The 19,640-nt window shown below is 48.0% G+C and overlaps 2 protein-coding genes across 2 annotated transcripts; both read left to right on the top strand.

Annotated features, from left to right (window-relative positions):
* Positions 1 to 1,162: 1,162 nt before the first annotated feature.
* On the top strand, positions 1,163 to 3,542 carry LOC128270279 (lipid storage droplets surface-binding protein 1-like). The gene is made up of 5 exons (XM_053007680.1): positions 1,163 to 1,317; positions 1,429 to 1,739; positions 1,824 to 2,028; positions 2,550 to 3,103; positions 3,408 to 3,542. The coding sequence occupies exons 1-5, from the start codon at positions 1,314 to 1,316 to the stop codon at positions 3,540 to 3,542; spliced, it is 1,209 nt and encodes a 402-aa protein (XP_052863640.1). The 5' UTR covers positions 1,163 to 1,313.
* A 4,618-nt stretch (positions 3,543 to 8,160) lies between these two features.
* On the top strand, positions 8,161 to 8,839 carry LOC128273232 (NADH dehydrogenase [ubiquinone] 1 subunit C2). Its single transcript, XM_053011166.1, has 3 exons — positions 8,161 to 8,367; positions 8,471 to 8,614; positions 8,688 to 8,839. The coding sequence occupies exons 1-3, from the start codon at positions 8,217 to 8,219 to the stop codon at positions 8,735 to 8,737; spliced, it is 345 nt and encodes a 114-aa protein (XP_052867126.1). The 5' UTR covers positions 8,161 to 8,216; the 3' UTR covers positions 8,738 to 8,839.
* Positions 8,840 to 19,640: the final 10,801 nt, after the last annotated feature.

The following is a 19,640-nucleotide window of genomic DNA, read 5'->3' as shown; positions in this document are numbered from 1 at the left end:
CAGCGATATTGTCCTTCGAGCATCTATGTCCCGTACCAGAGGGGATGAACGCTTTCACCTCCGACAAAGTAGAAGGAACACTAGCATTAAGCGAAGAGCAGAAAGAATATCCTAGCAGCGAATTAGTTTGTAAACTTGCGGTAATTCATATGAACTTGTATACAACGTTTATGCCGTTAGTAGAATCTTTCGAAAATGAAGCATAAGCATGATTTCACCATTTTATGATTTGTATTTATTATTATTTGGCAAAGTTCAGGATCGTATCGAGAGTCACCAACACCTTCCAGGTGTAAATCATTTTTGAGACGCGAGTGCTGTGCAAACGGACCGTCGACCCAAGATCGGATCGGAGCTGACGCAAGTCGTTGCCTTTGTTAGCCACGTGCTTAAGTCTTGCGTTTTCCGTCCCGCTGTCCATTTTATTCAAGTGTTCGAATAGTAGAGAATCAACGGACTTTCCCGTGTTTTACAATATTTTACTAATCTTTATGATACATAAAGTACGCCTTGGGTCTACAGATCAAATGTGTGGGTGCTCTGACTAATGATGGTGTGCTACAAGGCAACTTTAATCGTGTTTTCATACTAAAAATCATACAATGATCAAAATACACAACTCGCCGGCATGTGGCTGACCTCCGCCCCAAATGTTACTCCGCAGTTACAATTGGCGATTTTCGGTGTGTGATTGGGAGCACACAGAAAAGTGCAAACGTTGATTGATTATCCCACGGATCCAGCTCATGCTGACACTCTCTTCAATTCCCGCCATCCTTCGAACATTGCCTGCGGTATTTATTTTCCATTAGTTACGCGCTATCAGTCAGTCAACGGTAACTCCCATCACAAAAAGTGCCGGTCTTTATCAGCTCACGACGTCTTGCGATGCTTGGTGGCTACCGGCGACGGATCTAACCGTACGGGTAGGATCATGGGGCCCGCTGGGAATATCGTTTGGACTTTCAACTCGTGCCGCTCAACGTACGAGACTGATTCATGTCGCCGGTGCCGGTAAGGTAGTGTCGCCGAATGCACCAACTGACTGGCATGTGCTTATCAATTTAATGAATGTCTCCCCGTAGGCCTGATGGTTGGAGGATCGTGCTGGATCGCTGGATCGCCAGTCGTTGTTGAGCGTTGGTGGCGACTGGTCGGATCAGCCGTTGAACATAAGGGTACCGACGAACGTTTGGATCGCTGTGCGCTCTGAAGTCGAATACACCCTTCGTTCGGTTTTTGTGTAAACTCGGGAGCAATTGTTAACGAATCTAAATACATCTAATCTGTCAAAATCACCGCACTCCGCAACCATGGGTTAGTAGGCAGAAGCAGGGAAGAGTGGAAAGTGTCTGAACACGGGCCAGCGGCGTGACGGTTGTGTTCTCCGAAGCTCTCCGCAGTGCTCTAACTATTTCATCGTTCCAGTGCACCGGCAGCTGAAACGCCAGCACTCGGGCATTCCACGGATGGAGTCACTGTCGCGGTTCAGCAGCATCCCGGTAGTGGAAACGGGCATTAAAACGGCCGGCACCGTATACTCGCGAGTAAAGACTAGCAACGGACTGCTAACTTGGGGCTTCGAAACCGCCGAATCGTTCACATACGCCTTGATAGACTCTCTTCGGCCGGCCGCGAAAATCATCGAGGGGCCGCTTCATCGGCTCGATAGCATTATGTGCAAAAGTCTCGATCTGGTTGAGCAGAAGGTGCCCTCGATGTACCTGCCGCCGGAGATGGTAAGTTTACGTTTGAAACCGTGCCGAACAGAACAAATGCATCGCTTTGCTGCGTTTCGCTCCCTTCCAATCCTTTTCGCTCAGATGTTTTGGAACACGAAAGAGTATATGTCCGATCATCTCGTTAAGCCGATGCTCACGCGGGCAAACTCGATGAAAAAGCTTGGCCACACGGTGCTGGAATCGCGCGTCTCCAACTATGCCGCAGGACGAATCGATGGCGCACTGGTCGTGTGCGATAAGTACGTGGACCGGTACCTTCCGACGGAGCCACAGGATCAGCCAGATTGTAAGTAGCACCAACACCGAAAAAACACCCACAGTACCCTCAAACCATACAGTACCAAACCAAACCATCGTCACATGCATCGGCCGTGGTTATCGCTTCGATTCGCCTGTTGGCACGCCCGGCCACGTTATCATCCGGCGTCCGGCACAGCGGCGACCTGCGTGACCCGACCCGTTGATACGACTGCCCACGAATCAATTTGATGATAACCACAGCTGCCATTGGGATACCGGAGAAATTTTCGTTCCTGCCGCCGACAGGCAGTTCGTTTGAAAATGATGAATCCTTTTTTTTGTTGGTGGCTAACGGTGTTTGCTCGCAGTGTTATTATTTTCCCTAGTGAAGTATTGTTCGCGAAGCTTTGGTTTGCCTTCTGAGTGCAGTTTGAGTGATTGTCGCCTGTTGCTGCTGCTGGCGACACCGTGGGGCCACACGTGGGGTCATTTCAACCATAAGATGTTTGAAATGAGCCAGGATTGGTTGTTGTAATGATAAGCCAATTGTATTCCTTATTTCATCAGCAGCCTGCACACCGAGTCAGAAGGATGATTCGAATGAAATGCATGTCGTGCAAACGTTTCACCGTGGCCAACAGTTGTCGCGGAAGCTGAAACGACGGCTCACGTTCCGCACGCGCCAAGAACTTAGCGCACTGAAGAAACAGAGCACCGAAGCCGTTCACGTAGTAGCCTACGCTGCTGAACTGATCGCTACGAACCCTCGCCTGGCCATGCAGAAAGCGGTCGAACTGTGGCACTATCTCAGCAAGGACGAACCAGAAAACCAGGAGCGTCCCAAAACCATCGAACAGCTGGCGGTACTGCTGACCCGCGAATCCGCCCGCCGCATGGTGCACCTGATTAACTTCACCGCCAACGCCGTGACACGCATTCCGAAGGCGCTTCGTGCTCAAACCCGCGAACTCGTTCATCACTTTCTGTTCGCCACGGAACGGCTCATGAAAACGGTGCATTTGGAAAAGGCCAAGAATGCGACACTCTCTGAAGCGAGTGGCCTCGTGAACAGGATTCAACTCACATACGATGATCTGCAGAACCAAACGAACTTGGCATTGGTTAGTACGAATAACCGATAATTCTCAATCCCTGTTTGTTTCTTTCACCTTCACGAGTTCTATGTTTTAACCATCAATGTGATGACTGACAAATTCCACATCTTTTTCCCTTCGCTCAGCATGGCAAGCCATCAAGCAGAAGCATTAATCGACACGACATTTTCCATTGGGCTTTGTTGAAAGTGGTATGTTTTGGGCACCATAGGTTCATTCATTACTTACCAATTAAGTTGTGCTGTCGTCAAATCAATGCCTTCCTCTGTCAGCCACTAATTATTATTATCGTTTATTTCAACTGCAACAGGAACGTCTTGCTGTTTTTCTCTCCGGACGCCTGGAAGCGGAAAAGATCACCACGAGCGGCAATCCACGTCGGCGCATCCAACCATATACAACCTCAGCGGACTCAGCAAGATTTGTGCCTCAGCGGACCCTGTAAAACGTAAAGCGTAAAACCGAGCGTTTGTTTACAAACAGAGGATAATGTAACTTCTTACTTATGATGTTCTTTCAAATTTTAACTATAAACTAATCAGAAATCCACTTACCTCTTCGATTTCTATTTTCTATTACCACGGTTCTGGAGGGCGTGTTGGGGCTGCGTGACGATGGCCATCATTTTCGCCATCTGGCTGCTCAGCTTCATCTAATGCAAACCGTTCAATGATCCGACGGGCTATACCGTACCTGTTCTCACGGGTGGTCAGCACCTGCCGCTTGAAGATGCCCCACGTCGAGTTCGCTCGCTCATCCCATCATCGCCCGCGAGAACCTTAGCCCATCTTATGAATAAAGCCATCAATAGTTTAGTAAATGTCATAACGACATTGCAGTTCCAATGTTCTTTATTTCAGTACATGCCTGTTTACGATTGACAACCGTCGCTAAGGGGCTACATGGTAATACAATTTATTTGTTGGCTACTGTTTCGTGTTTCGTAACTGTTACTTGCCGCTCCGGTACATGCGGAAACTGTTATTTCACCTCGCAAGACTTTACTCCTTTTACTTATAACTCTTACGAAATCGTTATGCTTATGCTTCATTTGCAAAAGATTCTACCAACGGCATAAACGTTGTGTACAATTTCATGTGAACTACGGCAAGTTTACAAACTATTTCGCTGCTACGATATTCTTTCTGCTCTTCGCTTAATGCTAGTGTTCCTTCTTTTTTGTCGGAGGTGAAAGCGTTCATCCCCTCTGGCACGGGTAATGGATGAACGAACGACAATGTCGCTGGCTTTTTCAATGGTCTTCCTAAGATGACCGTACAATCAATGTCGCGTTCTGAAGCTTGTTCAAATTTTATAACTTGCTCACCCGAGGCCAGAAACCAACTATCGGCATCATTAGCCGAGATAGTTTCGCTTCTGAGCAAGAAGTCGTCCCTTAAAATAACCCTACGACCGTTGTTCGTAACAATAGGCCTGATGAAGGCAGGACGGGGAGGAAACGCTTGTTCCCGAAGTGTCAGAGTCCTAACCACCTGCTGGATCGCTCGTGGACCGTCGGCTGTGTCCACGTGGTATTGGAGGCTGCTAAGTTCAACCTCACTTGACTTTTTTGAGTTTAGTGGCAACGGCCCCTTCTTGCGTACTTCGTCCACTACGTGGAGAAGGTTGTGGACGCAATACGGTACCCAGCCGACTCTTTTGTCGAATCTTTTTGCGTAGGCTGTAAAATAAAGCTCAGCATATTTCAGATATTTCTCCTTACGTGTCCGCTTGCAAATAGCCACGCCCCAATGCAACATGCAATAGGTTTTAAAATCTTCTTCACTGAGCACTGCACAGAACACCACGTAGCCCGCCACATCCAGAAAATAGCGCCACATCCAATGCGGCCACTGGCCAATGTCCTTCTTGAACTGCCCGTGATTCCGTTCATGCGGAAACTGAACGGCACACAGTATGTACTTCAGGATACAGAACGTTTCGTCATCCATTTTCTTCACTTCATAGGCACCCCCTGTGAAGGATTCAAAGAATGTCTTAGCTGCACCTGATTGCAGGAGATGCCGGTCGTTTCCCTCGAGGACATCCTCGATGATGTCTATTCCCAGCGGTTGCAAAGGAAATATATCAGGGTCCGCGGCTTTACGATGAGTTCCGTTGTATACACCTGCCATAAATGCAGCATACTTCCGTCGAGGCGATTCATATTTCGAATGTCTCACCCTTGGTGTATCTCCGTTGGTGTACGACACGCGCTTGTACTTGCGCTTGTACGTTCCTTCCATGATGCACTTTGGGCACCCATAATAAGCGGAGCGCGCCACCGTCTCTGTAATTATAATGAAAAAACAATTGTTAAGAAACAGTACAATAACTTTATAAGACGCCGCTCTCCGGAACCTACCTTTCACTAGGGACTGTGCCTCGGCGTCGGCTAACAACGCTCGGATTTCCACAGTTCGCGTTTTGCGTAACTGTGTGACCTGTTCGCAGATCAGACGGAGGAAATCCTGTGCGCTCGGTTTACCGTCGCCACAAAATACACTGAGCACGAAAGGTTTGCCAGGTGGGTTTTTGTCTGCGTGCAGCATCCCTTGTATAATCCATGCATTGAAGTAAGGGTTTGCCGGTTGCGGCAACGGCACCCCGCCGACCTGCAGATCTAATTGTACGTCTATGATGGCAGGATGTTCAGGTGGGGTCTTTGCCTGAATTGCGGATTCTATAATGGTACGGTAAATATTGATAAAATATGATGTTTGTATTTTTCCACAAATGCACACATATTTGCACACTTATTTCATGGAAGACTTTTTCGTTGTTGTGCATGACGGAATAACAAATGATTGGAATTGGATAGGTATTTCTAATCTCTCCAGCTTCACAAATAACATAAGAATAATAACAATAACGAATTACATAATAACGTTGTAGGATCGAATAAGGTGCAACGTACGATTATATGTCAGAAATAAAGTGTCAGGCGTATTTACCTAAATTACGATTCCAGAAGGCCGCAACCGCTTCAGTGCCAGCAGGACTACGGACAACTGTGGGTGTGATGTCCCACGGTCCCAAGAACATCGCTTGAGGATTCCTCGGAATGCCCCGAATCAGTGGTCGCAAGGGGCGCAATATTTGGTGCAGCGTTGCTGCTGGTTTAACGGACGAGCTGCGCTCGGCGATCAGCGTCATTCTACGTACTAATTTTACCGCCGTTTCATACTCTTCTGGCGCAGTACCTCTGGAGATCTCCTGACGATCCGTCTCCATGCTTTCAATATCGAAGTCGGTGTCACTGTCGCTGTGGTAATCGTAGTCACAATCCTCGGTCCTTTGTCCTGCTTCAGGTTCTGCCGCCGATTGCCGCATCTTGGTCGATCCCGCCTTCTGCATCGCCCGTCTCTTGGTCCCTTGCTCGTAGGATGACATTCTGCGATAAAGAAAAAAAAATATATTGTTAATATTTATAATATTGAAATGTTAAAAACACTAGTTATCATCATTGTTTGCCCCAGCTGCTCGGACATGTTGGGGACGGTGCTATGAAGATGAAGAGCGTTGTCTTGAGTGGGTTGGATCCCATGATTGATCGGATGAAAAGCAACTTTCTGGCAGAGTTCGATCGTCGTTTCCATCGCTCATCTTTTGCTGATGCTGATCTCCGCGTGCGTCGCACGCGGGTGCGTCAACTGACATCTCCTACCCTGCTGTGACATCTCCTACCCTACCAAGGAACGAAGCCACCGCGGCTTCACTAAACCCACCGCTTGTCGTCGGTACTGCGCCGAAGGTATTTGTTAAAACTGTCTCAGCACATCAACCTAGGTGTTGGCTATTCTTCTCGCGCTTGTCTACGGATACTACCGACGAGAGGGTTTCGGACATGGTGTATCAGTGGCTTGGTGACACGGATATTATCATCAGGAGGCTGCTTGCGAAGGACCGAGATGTCAAGGGCGCGGTAGTGTGTGAGGGCAATGCCATACAATTCCTCGCATAATGCAGCTAAACATGCAGCACAGTCGGCTGGTCCAGCATCTCCTGGCCTAGGCGACCCGTGTAGAGGCCGCTGACCACGAGCCAGGTAGCGGCAAACCAGATGTGGTGCTCATCTCGGAGCTGTACTAGTTGCCCACCGTTAGCAACTTCTGGTTGGCCGACTGCGAGAGGACGGTAGCCATCTACTCCAACGCCCGGTACCGGCCAGCACACGAGCGTCAATATCGGCGACGGAAGTCGAAGCAGACAATCCGCTTGGCGACCGCATATCGTGTACATGACAGAACGGGCAAGCCAGGTGACGCGAGTCCTACGGGCCCTGATGCCTAATCAATCCGGAGCGACGAGCGACAGACGCAGGTTGCTTGCGAATGCGGTCAATAATACGTCAATAATCCGATACGGAGCCCCGCTATGAGCAAAGCGGGAGGAATGCACTTTCATGTTTTATAAGTAAATACTTATAGATAAATGCTTCACGATGCTTAAATTTACTTACCGAAACAGGCAACAGCTTAAAATTAACTATTAAACACTAGTTTTACTTTGATGATGCGCCGGCGATTTGTTTACGTCGTACCTTCTATACGCTTCTGCACTGAAAATGTCCAACAGTTTGTTTGACTGGACGCTATATAAGCGTGACAGAGAGAGAAAATATTGCTCGCTTTTACTGGCCTTTGGCGAGACGAGTGTTCGCAGCGAGATATTTTGTCTCAGTATGGAGAACATGAGTGACTTTTTTGTTCGGGAATTGCGACTGACTGACAGCTCCTTGTAGCGTCTGTTTATACGCTTATATCCGCGGCTTGTGAACGCTTTATCCGTAAGAAGTGTTTGGGATTAACTCGTCGACCGTCGACACACACAGCGGCGGCGGCACACGAAATACGGTGCAAATAGATTCCACAAATCAACTAGTGCTATTTGGTAAGTTTCGTAAATTTCTCCAATTCCCAATTCTGCGCCGCTGAATCTGCTCCGCTATCCGCTATTTTTGTGCTGAATATCAGCACCTCTGAACATAGTGTCAGATCTCGACCCAGCACCATAAACGCGTCATTGTCATGGTTCTCGTACCCTTTCTGCTGTCAGTTCAATGTTTTGATTCGACCGCAGGGAAATTGTCAGCATCTCAGTTGGTAAAAACGGGAAAATGTACGGCGGAAAAAGCCCCCTCGAGCTGCTATCTGGAACGACTTCCAAAACTTGGCTGCACGATAAGTGGGCTCCGGGAGTCGGTGGTTTGTTCGGATTTCTGGGCGCATGCTACGTAAACTATGGCACCGGACGGCCAGTGTTCAGCGGTAATGTACACAACATCCCAGCGGGCTGTGATGTAACGCGCGGCTCTTGTTCGACCGCCGTACGGTTTTAATTGTGAAATTTTGACTACATTCGTTCAATCAGGCATTCAGAAACACATTTCTGCTGCGTTAGCGGTGGGCGCGTTCGCAACCATTGTGCATAAATGGAGTGAGGCGCACTTTGCAGAAAAAGATGCTACCCTTCGCCACTACATCGAGCTGCATCCGGAAGATTTCCCTACACCCGGTAAGCGCAATGGCGATCGACCTTCATCGCAGATCGATGATGCATTAACCAATCAATTGTATTCCGTTTGCAGAACGTAAAAAGTACGCCGATGTGCTCGAGTACTGGCAGCCGATTCGTTAAGTACGCTTCTCTTTGCACTGACCGTACGGTTTTCGATCCCATGCCAGTCTAGAGTGGATGTGTAGCGTAAATGTAAATAAAAAACTCAAAACCGACGGCATACTTATCCTTGCACCACGCTTTGGTTGACCAAATAACGCAAACCACGATCCGTTGCGTTGGTGAAAGAAACCCAGAGTCGTCAAAGATGATCCACTTTCAAAACCACGCGGTTTACGTGAAAGAAGATTATTGTTCGTGGTGCTTAATTACATACCACGATTGGTCGGTCGCCTGATCCAGGAGGTCATTAGCCACAGAGCAGCCGCGACGTTTCGTCGAATGTGATGTTTTTTTAAATTTTAGCACAAGTCATCAAAACGATTGAAAGTCGTTAAGAACTTGGAGTTGGAATTATCACCGATTTAAAACCTTTCAATTGGATAAACATAGGGATAGGCGCTGCTTCACACAACGATCATCCACGTGATCCTCAGCAACGATGGCGTGAGCATACAGTGGATGGCGAAATTAACCTTAGTTCAAGAACACAAAAGATTTTTGGAAATACGAGGATGAAAAATTTGCTTTAGTCAATCAAATATCAATCAAAAACATTAAATAAGATGTGTAAATGATAGTTTTGATGTATTTTGGGATGATTGATACAAAAGAAAAATTTTGGTCAAACATATTTGGAACAAGCCAAATTTCACTCCGGCGAAAATAACCTTAGTATCCGCAATGCATACCATTCCGCCCAGGCAGTGTAGCCAAACATCCTGGTTTTGTGATGTGGCCTTTTCTACAGTCCTTATGTATTGTTTTGGTATAGATTGGTTTGATTAATTTAGCCAATTCTATTAAATTGAGTGGGATCTTTACGCATACTCCAAGGTTCATGAATAACCACATGTTTTCAGTGGTTGGATGGTCTGGACAAAGATGTTAATACCTTAAAACTTTGATATTATCATCCACGAGATACTGCATGACTATTTCCGGCTTGTGGGTTGCCGAACTATCCTGTGATGCGGGGAAATCTTCACCAATAAGACTTGTTCCATCTTGAATGATTTTTCTTTCGTCGATTCATGACCAACTTTCGAGTCAGCATGACCAGGAAAGGTCACCAACTTGTAAGTTTCATGTAAATAATGCATCCCTAGAACATAATACCGTTGTAATTTGTTTCCTAATTGATGATTCAGGTCCCTATAGCAGAAAGTTTCAACTCTTTATAATGAGAGGTGAATCATACCAAAGATTCATCACTCCAAAACAGCTTTTCTCACAATAAACGAGGTTTCAAAGCATGCAGATAGTAAAATACCGTTCTTTTTTCGTATTGGCCATGGTTAGGTGCGGAATTTTGTTGAAAACAAGGCCAGATTTGTCTACATGCTATAGGCTACGCCGAATGATATGCACGGAAGGAAGTTGTATACCGTCTGATTTTCGTTTTTGGCCAATATTTTAGGTGGATCAGGCGGCGGATGTAGATGGTTTGTGGAGGAGATATTCACTATATGTTTATCAACTCGTTTTGGTGTTGATTTCTTGCGGCCACAAACTTTAATATGATGAATACGACTTTCATTTTCATACAGCTTGATTATTGTTGCCGATTGCTTGCTCGCTTTTGTTGAAAATACGTGCCATAACCCTATCATTGTTATCACTAATACTCAAATTGATAATTAATTTACGTTATTAATTGGTTAACTTGGGATATTTAGAGGGTTCTACCATATTTCAAGCTGAGAAACAGCATAATGTCTTGTGAATTCTTCACCATGCGTTTCTCAGCTTTAATTCTGCATTTTGCATATTAAAACATGTAAAGTATCATGTTATTATTGCTCATAAATAAAAAAATGTACTCTAGTTGCTTTATTACCGAGCAAAACGAAGGAAATTGGGGTGAAAAACTAAAAACTTCAAACTTCCCACTTAAACTAAGGTTATTTTCGCCGTGCTCAAATTGACCTATGACCACAAATGGCCGCACCAGTCTACTAGATTACATCTAAATGTCATTTTATCGCCCACATTTTAGTCTTAGAACCTCAATCTAATATTCAACGTCTCAAAAGAGCCATTCAAATAGAAGATGTACTCATATTTTCACATATTATTTAAATGTTCATGAGCTAAGGTTAATTTCGCCATCCACTGTAGATCCTATCATTTGCAAAAGAAGGAGCATCGCGACCGACCCGTCGATGTTCCAGAGTGCTTTCTTTCGTCGCAACCAAGATTCGGGAGTGGATGCCAGGCTTGTCAGGCGATCTATTTGGCTTTGATCCATCTTATCCATAGTTTGCTTTGATTCCTTCTTCGTCAACGGCACTGTTGGGGGCTGGCGGCGAACCCTACGCATTTCCCGTGCGTATTCGCGTGGCCTTTACAGCTCTTCGGCCAAATTATGGTTTTTTGTTTCACCGTTTGCCTTTTGCTTTTTAAATTCTCTCTTTGCTGTCATATTCGCTGTCCATTTCTTTCCGTTGTTTGCGAAGGAGCGTGATTAGTTCCAGCTGTAACCTGCGATCGCCACTCGCTTCCGTCTCAAGTAGACCCTCGGCACATCGTTCAAGTGCTTGGGTTGATGAACCCGCGTAGATAGAACGCGTACATGAAAAGAGATTACTGACCGAAACGCGGAACCCTCGTCCCGTTTGTTGCTCCCCTCGGCGCCTTACGCACAGCAGATGATGCTGTTTATTACTCGCGAGATGCCCTCCGTTTTCCTTCTGCAGCGGTAACCCCTATCGGACAGGGGCCGGGAGAACGGGCTACTCATTCCCAGCGCCAAGCAATTACGGTTGTGCTTATTGCCCGTTCGGTTGAAATTGAAATTTAAAACCCCTTCGCCGGTTCTTTAACTATACCGATCGCCGCGCTTCGAAACGATCAGCAAGTGCGCGGCGCGTACGCAACAATTACCGACATTTGGTGGCGCTTGCAGAGACTACGAGTTGCATAGATTCTTGCCAGTCTGGAGGAATCGCGAAGCCTTTTAAAAGCATCCCGAATCGGAACCGAGTTACCGAGAACCGGGCACCGTCGTTAAAATGCCGCGAAGAAGTTCTTTATTTCCATTTTATTTCCCGGCACAAGTGTTTGAACCCATACACATTGGTTACTGCTCCCGACCATGCTGGATGCGTTGGATCAAGAAGCCACAGACTCCAAAGTCACGATCACGATCTCCGTGACGCGTCTGGAACTACGAACATCGTCAAGGTGAACAACAAATGGGCCAGATTTCGCTGTATGTGTTTAAATGCACACAATACACCCAAAACTTGTTTCTAGTCAACCGCCGTCCCCGGAAGTCTACAACAAGTTCAACAAAGTAGTGTGTTTTGGTTTCTTCTTTCAATTTAAATAATGTTATCTTCTTCGATATGAATTTGACTCATCTACAATGCCAAATGTAGGTGTTCAGATAATCTTAATTGTAATGTTAATTTCTTGCGCTTATCTAAATGTATTTTATAAAAAAAATGACGTTTGCTCCACTTGCTATTGACTTCCTTTGAACATCTGCACGCCATTTTACACGCCGTGTGGAACAATAAATTTGCAATAGCTTAAAGACATCGAGCACATTAAACAAGCAATTTGACAACTGACAACGGAATTTTCCTTAAAATAATTTGTGTCATAAAATGCAAACAAATTAAATTATTGATCATTGAGCCCTTCCATTGAGCATTGAGTATGCTTCCAACGTATGTTTGCTGCTCGTCTCACTTCCGTGGCAATTTTGCGCTGTCCTTTAACATTACGTCCGCTGCCCTTTACATACGGGCTAAAATGGCAATGTACAAGATTTCATTGCGGCAGATCATGCACGGTACAGCTGCGAAATGGTGCGTGAACCGTGGGGTGCCGCACATCCGCATTCTATGCTGTGGGGCCACATTATGCATCAAGCACTTAATCAAACGCCAGCCGTTCGCTAGTGGATTCTGCGCGGCCACCAGGACGCTGGAGCACCCCGCCGATTCGCGTATCGCCGTAGGCACCGACCAACAATTCACATACGTAACCGCGCACTCGCCAGCGTGCCATGAACCGACTAATGGTTAAAATTAGCTCCACCGCCTAGTTGCCGGCGGCACTGCTGTGCACTGCATTTGCACCGAACGTGAAGAGGCAGATTCTTTGTGTTGCTTACTTTAAATCAGCATCGCCGCTGTAGCATGGCCCCCGGCACCGTCATCGTCATTGCCTTGCGTTTACCACCATTTGCGGCCCCAGCACCCCCAACCGCGCCGGCTGGAGAAAACTCTGGCAAAATGGGGCCAACGAAGAGAGTGCGCGCAGAAACCTTCGACGTTCCCGCAAGTCCGGGCAATTGACTTACGACATTAGCAAAAGCTAGATTGTCTGAAGATTGGACGCCAGCGGATGGAGCGATCTTCAAAGGCCCGGGTGGAATAATTTATGGTGGAGCAGCGAACTCATTTTTTGCATGGGATGGCTAAGGTACAGATTATGTTGCTGCCAGGTTTCTTTGGGGTCTTTGGAGCGTTACCTAGCTCGTTGCTTCGAAGCCTTTTCAGGTTGCAGATAGCTTGCAATATTTAGCAAACAAAGAAAATCATCTCACAAGCCGTTTAGAACAAGAGTACGCAATCGATGTGGTAAGCCTAGATAGTACCATTGTTTTGTGCCGTACGTCATTCATATGCAAATGAGAAGCAAAATCAAGCCTTCTTCCAGTCAGTAAGGTATGTGTGTGTGTCCTTGTTAGCTTTATCTATAACACTATTGCGTTTAGTTACGGTTATCCTGAAAGGGCTTTAAGTATTATTTAATGCAACTAATCACAATTGATTGAGGGTGTTGTTTGGAGAGACCAAGGAACGCAAAATATAGTTCCACTCTCAAGTCTGTCTGACATCCAGCGTTTGATATGCGAAATGCTCCTTCTCCGAAGCTACACCTAAGATGGCAGTCCCGTCACGGAGCATAGGGACCTTAGTCTAATAACCTACTCTACCCGAAGCCAACATATTCCGGAAACCGAAAAAAAGCTTAAAGGCACTATGCCGCCAGCGGGGAGCGCAGCAAAATTGAAGATGAATCACAATTGACGAAACGAAAACAAGAAGCATGCGACCAGTTCAAAAACTAACAAATGACTAAAACAGGGACTAACCAGACATCTAACAAAATATACTGACTTGCGACTCTAATTAAGGGACATAGTAAAGTCAATAAAGGACGACACAGACCTAGTAGCGGCTCATTAGCGGTAATTCTGAGTTCCAGGTCATGTCGTCGTCTCAAACACAAGAAAGTCAAATGGAGCAAGAAGTGTCGGTCAGTCAATACGGGAAGTCAACCGACTTCCAGTGTGATAATGAGCTAACAACAACACCTAGTTGATGGTCAACGACCCACCTTAACCCAACAGTGCGCAAATTCGAAAATAAATTGTATTTATTGATTAAACCGGGCCATCGTTTCTCTGTTGCTTCCAGTTACATTCCATCCGTGAACTTTAGAAAATTAGCATCGTTAGAAATGGCGTCGCGATTTCGTTTCTTCTTGGCATACAATATATTGAAGCAGCGAAACCGACATTCCGACGCCACAGGTCTTGCGTGATAAGCCCCGACTCGTGTGCATATTAAACGTCGTACCGAAGGCACCACAAAAAAACCGACGATCGAAACCATCGGCAGCCGGATTAGTTGTATCATTAGCATCCGCCGATCCGCCGTCATCCATCCGATCTTCGCACCGCTGCGCTGCGCGGTATCGAGTTACCGGCAAAACCCGGACCTTGGAGCGCAGTCGGAACGGGTTTGACGAATCCTTGCGTTGACGGGCACCCCTCATCGACGCCCGTCAGGCGAGGCGCCGCGAGCTGGCGTTTAGTGACCGACCTGTCTGCCGTAATTCCGGAATTGATGGTGCCGCCTCGAGCGTACGCCGTCATATTTCACGCAACGAATTCCACCCGGCGGCACACGCGTCTGGTGCGAACGATGTCGACGACGACGATTCCATTATTCATGATCCAACACTACGGCGGAACCCTTAAGACGCTCCAACGGCGGTATGCGGCGACGACCATCTCGGCGTGGCAACTGCAATTGCAACTCCGCACAGGCCCCACGATGGCGCAGACGCGTGCGGAACGCTCGGAACGCAACCGCAACCCACGCGCCCAATATTCCAGGCTTCGCACCGCCGTCGCCGTCGCCGCCGCCGGCCAAAGGGTTCCAGTCCGTTGCGCACCACGCGCGACTAAAAATAGACTGCATCATTCGGCGCACCGAAACTCCTCGGCCTCTCGGCCTCTTTCGCGGAATCGCGCCATCTGCCTTGCGCAATTACTCCTGCACCCTCTCTCCTGGTGCGAGCCGGTCTTCCGACGCCACTTCCAGCCGCGACGGACGACTTCCACCCACGGACAGGGTGCGCCCCCGGTCTGGGCACTTCAAGGTTGCGGCGACGCCTTTCCTATCGCCGACTGCTGTAGTCCCGTCCCCTCTCGATCGGAATGGAATGTTGCAGTGCGGCGAAGCCAGACCAACCAAAAAAAATCACCATCTCCAGCGCACTTCCCCGAGTTCGTAGGCAAACTTCGCTTCGCTGGAAAGTGCGCTCAGAGTTCCAAAGGTCATGCAAGGGCGTCTAGGTAACGTAACGCGAATGGCGGGCCAGATGGTTGCAGTTCCCCGGGCAGAGATTCGAAGCCTGAAGCCATTAACTGGGCGTAGAACTGCAGAAAGCGCGCAAAGAAACGGCCGCAACGAGCGTAGAGGAACCGATTGAGAATCTGTTGTGAAGAATCTGTTGGGCAGAAATCCCGATGTCCTGGCAACCCGACTTTTCCCACCGAACGTCGATAACGTCCGAAAAACGTCGAACGATTTCAAGGCTAGGACAGAGAACGAGTCAGTCCAAATGCCACAACTTCACCGAAAAGCTCCACACCAGTTGCTTTTGTCAGGACCCTCGGATCGGATCGGGTGGACCTGCGGCAGTGGAATGTGTCGACGGTGAGTAAAAGCCGACGAAAATCCGCTAATTTATTGACGCTACCGGAATTTCGGTTCCGTCGGCCAGCGCTTGACAGGGGCCTTAAGCAGCAGACGGCCGTCTGCTACCGGTCTGCGCGTCCGAACAGAGCCTTTCGGACAGACAGCTGGATAACCTCCAACAGCTTCCATGCGTTTCGACGTCCATCCGACTGATTAGAGTGTTCGTTATTGGGTTGTTTGTTTCCCGGCGCTGTTCTCCCAGTCTCCGGTCCGGCTTCGAACAGAAGCCGATTGACTGCGCAAAGACGCAGCTCAAACCGCTTCGGCCGCTACTAGCCCCGTTTCGGTGCTAATGAATGTGATCATTAAGACGTCGCTAGCTACCGGAATACATAAGCCCCACGGCAAAGGCGCACCAAATCACCCCCGGAGGACACGTTAATGTGTTTCCCAAGCACCACCGAAACAGGTAGCCGCCGAGCGTTCCGGCGTTGGGCAACAGGTTCCCTCTCGCTTTCGTCACTGCGCAATGTTTGTGCTTACGTTTGGGGTACGTAGCGAACGAGTCCAATCACAGATTGCCTCAAATAAACATTGACCGCTGCGGTCGGCAAGTTATATCTTTTGGCTATCGGGGATTTGGATGTACATCTGGCATCAGCGTTTCACTATCAACTGGATCGAAAACTGGATAATATTAAACCCATGTTAAGTACGCAGTTAAAGAATCAAGGAAGAGTCAGAAGAAGTCCACCGTGGTTAAATCATGGATCCGTTCGAATCGATGATTCGATCATTCCATTTAAAGTTATACTTTAATTTATCAACAAAAAAAAACTCATTATACCCACGTACCCTGACGACACTAGTTGAATCGTATGCGTTTCATTTTTTGTATAAATATCGTGCGCGTTTATTTGAGTTTTCTCCATTAGCGTCGGAATTGAGAACGCAACAAGCGCAGCAGCGCCCACCATTTAAAGCGATCATAAGCCAGGCCGGATCAAGGCTGCGCCGGCATTCCGACCGCTGCATTTGCGCGCCAAGAAGAAACACGGAAGAACGAGGAACGAGTTTAAAATAAAATTAATCGCCCCGCGCGTACGGTATGCAAATAAATCGTCCGATCCTGCGGGGCGTGGATCGCACAAAGGGGCGAAACAATCGCGCGTCCAGCGGCGTCAATTGCGTTTGCGCATCGTGGGGCGCGCAAGACCATCCGGACCGGATCGGGACTCTGGCGCGGCTGATTGACGGGCATGTGTATACAGTCAATTAGCAACCGAATCGGGCAACCGTTTCGCGAGCCCTGCGGACTGCGGACCCTCGTCGCCGCGGTACCTCGTTCTACTTTCACTCGAGAGGCCAATTGATAAACAAATCCTTCGGCAAGCCAAGCGAAGCCAGCGCGATTCCGGTCGGCCGGCGGCCGGCGAATGGTGATGTTGGCGGCCCCAGGATTGTGCACTATCTTCCGTCAGCAAATGAAGATAAACAGTGCCGTCACTTCATTTTTGCAATCAATGCTCATCATCGGCGCGGTCCTCGATGCTTGGATTGCGGGATCGATAGTAAGCACCGTCCATTAGGGGGTGCTCGAGTGCGGCTTATGTTGAAGATCGGGCCTGGCAAATGGTGCTGAGTGGATTACTCTACTTGAGCGTGCGTTTTTTGCTCCGCGATCCTCGAGTGAAACAATGCACACATTTTTTTATCTTAAAGAACGGACCGGGTCGTATTTATTGGGCCCATTTCTGAAATTGTTGGTGGGGTTTTTGGTCCACTGGTTGATTGGTACTCCATACTCCATAGTTGGTAGTGACTGTTGGACAGGGGTAATGGACAAATGCAACCCAGCCAATGTTCCATATTGCAAAATAAAGGGTTCCGGTCCATTGCACATCACGTAAAACTTCATCATTCGGTGAACAGGACCGCGCAGGTTGGACACAGGCTTCGACTATTGTGTTGAAGACTACGAAACCTGTTCCGTTCTCCTATAGGGATACGACCGTCGCAAAACTTGGCCATAAAATACTTACAACTTTACTGACTGCTAATTCTGTTGGGCCAACAAACGTGCCCCATTGGCAGTCGGGCTGGCACATTTAGCCCAACGTGTAGCATAAAACCTAATAAAAAGGTCCGTGAAATTGTCACTTACCAACGCTGGGTTGCACGTTGTAAATTTATTAATTTATTCGACCAAGCGACCAAGTACACGACCGAACGATCGGCCCAGACCGCCGCCCAGATAGGCCGTTTGGCCAGATGTACGAGTTTGGCAGCCGGCAGCAGCGTCCGGCGAAAAAGGGGGTCATAAAATGTATCAATCATTGCCGGGGAAGAGAAGGATGCACCCCAAAGCAGGGACGCGCATCGTGGGCCCCACCGTGGTCTAATGTCGATTCCTCCGGCACGCCTAACGCCACGCCGGGAACGTCCGTTTCTTCGTTTCGGCTGGCGCACCACTTTTATTGGTATCTGTCCCGGTTTATTGTCGCAAAGAATGAAATAAAGCGAAATACGATTATACATATATTTTAAGGCAGTGCGCTTGCAGCATGCAGCCACGGCTGGCGCAATTTATGCGACCGGCTTGCAAATATTTTTTACTGCCCAGTAGAAAGACAACCATTAAGTGGCGTTTGCTGGCCATAAAAGCGCGCGTAAAAAAGGCCGGAGAAGAAGACGGGGAGGACGACAGAGTGGGTGAAGGAGAAGAAGAAGCAGCAGGGAGAAGAGGGCCTCACCGCGACGACGACGACGCGTAAAGGATCAATTTCCAGGGTTTACCCTCAGGGCGGAATGGTAAACTAATATGCCTTAAAATCAATAAAAATGGGAATTTGCATAATTCTGTACAAATACCTTTCAGGAGCGACCGCGTGGCGCACGACGGTATGCGCGGCGGGTCGGCTTGGGCCGAGCGGGGGGGGGATTTATTTGTAATTATTTTTCTTCTTCTCTCGCGAAGTGGGGACACACCTCGAGTGGGGCTGCGTGAGTGACGGACTGGCGCTGGCGCTGGGTTGGCCGGAACAAACCGGCACACGGTAGCATGTGATGCAGCCGACCGGCAGCCGCCAACGGAAGGAACGAATAAGAGGTGGAAGTCGAAGGAAACGAAGCCCACCTGGGTGTCCGGGGTGCGTTTGTTTATTTCCCTGCCGTCGCCGTTCCGCGAACCGGCGACGGGACCAGCCCCGAATGCGCCTCCGCAGCGCGACGTAAATCAAGAAGCGAAAATCCATTCGTTACGTGGCAGAGGCTCAGGAGCGGCACACACAGTGACCTTCCGGAGTGTGGCTCAACACAACGATACGGTGCCGTTTCTAACTTTTTCTGCTTCTTACCCATTCCGACTGCACTCTTAACGCTTTATGATACTTCTATCGAATATCAGATGGGTCAATAAGTCTGAAGTGCCGTGTCTTGTTGTTTCAAAATTTGACATTAGTAGCCAAGGACATCTACTTCAAGACTTTTTACGTATTCTTGTATGTCATGAGTTAAGCACGTACACGCATAGAGTGACTTTTAAAAAAACAATTGTATTCTTTACTCAATTATTTCTTAGCACTAATGCATGCTCCGTGGGTTACAATTTACACTGGTGGCAATCCACACGACGGAACGACCGAAGTGATCAGATGGATAGCTCAACTGGAAAAAGAACAGCTCTCCAGGCCGACAGCGCATATTTATATGATCGGTCCGATCATAATCGTCTTCCTGCCTTCGTATGTGGGATGATTCATTAGGTGACGTTGTTGGTACAGTTGATCGTCATCATCGGCTGCTATAAGTTCCTTATTGCTGCCAAAGCTTTGTCCCCTGGAGCACCTTTGGGAGGCCTCAGAACATCCAGTAGTAGCTGGGAACGCCTAATGAACGAACTAATATCAGCTCTG

The sequence above is a fragment of the Anopheles cruzii genome, chromosome 3 (genome assembly GCF_943734635.1).
Source record: "Anopheles cruzii chromosome 3, idAnoCruzAS_RS32_06, whole genome shotgun sequence".
Classification (NCBI taxonomy): domain Eukaryota; kingdom Metazoa; phylum Arthropoda; class Insecta; order Diptera; family Culicidae; genus Anopheles; species Anopheles cruzii.
The sequence above is the reverse complement of the archived record's forward strand: the minus strand, read 5'-3'. Positions and strand labels throughout refer to the sequence as shown.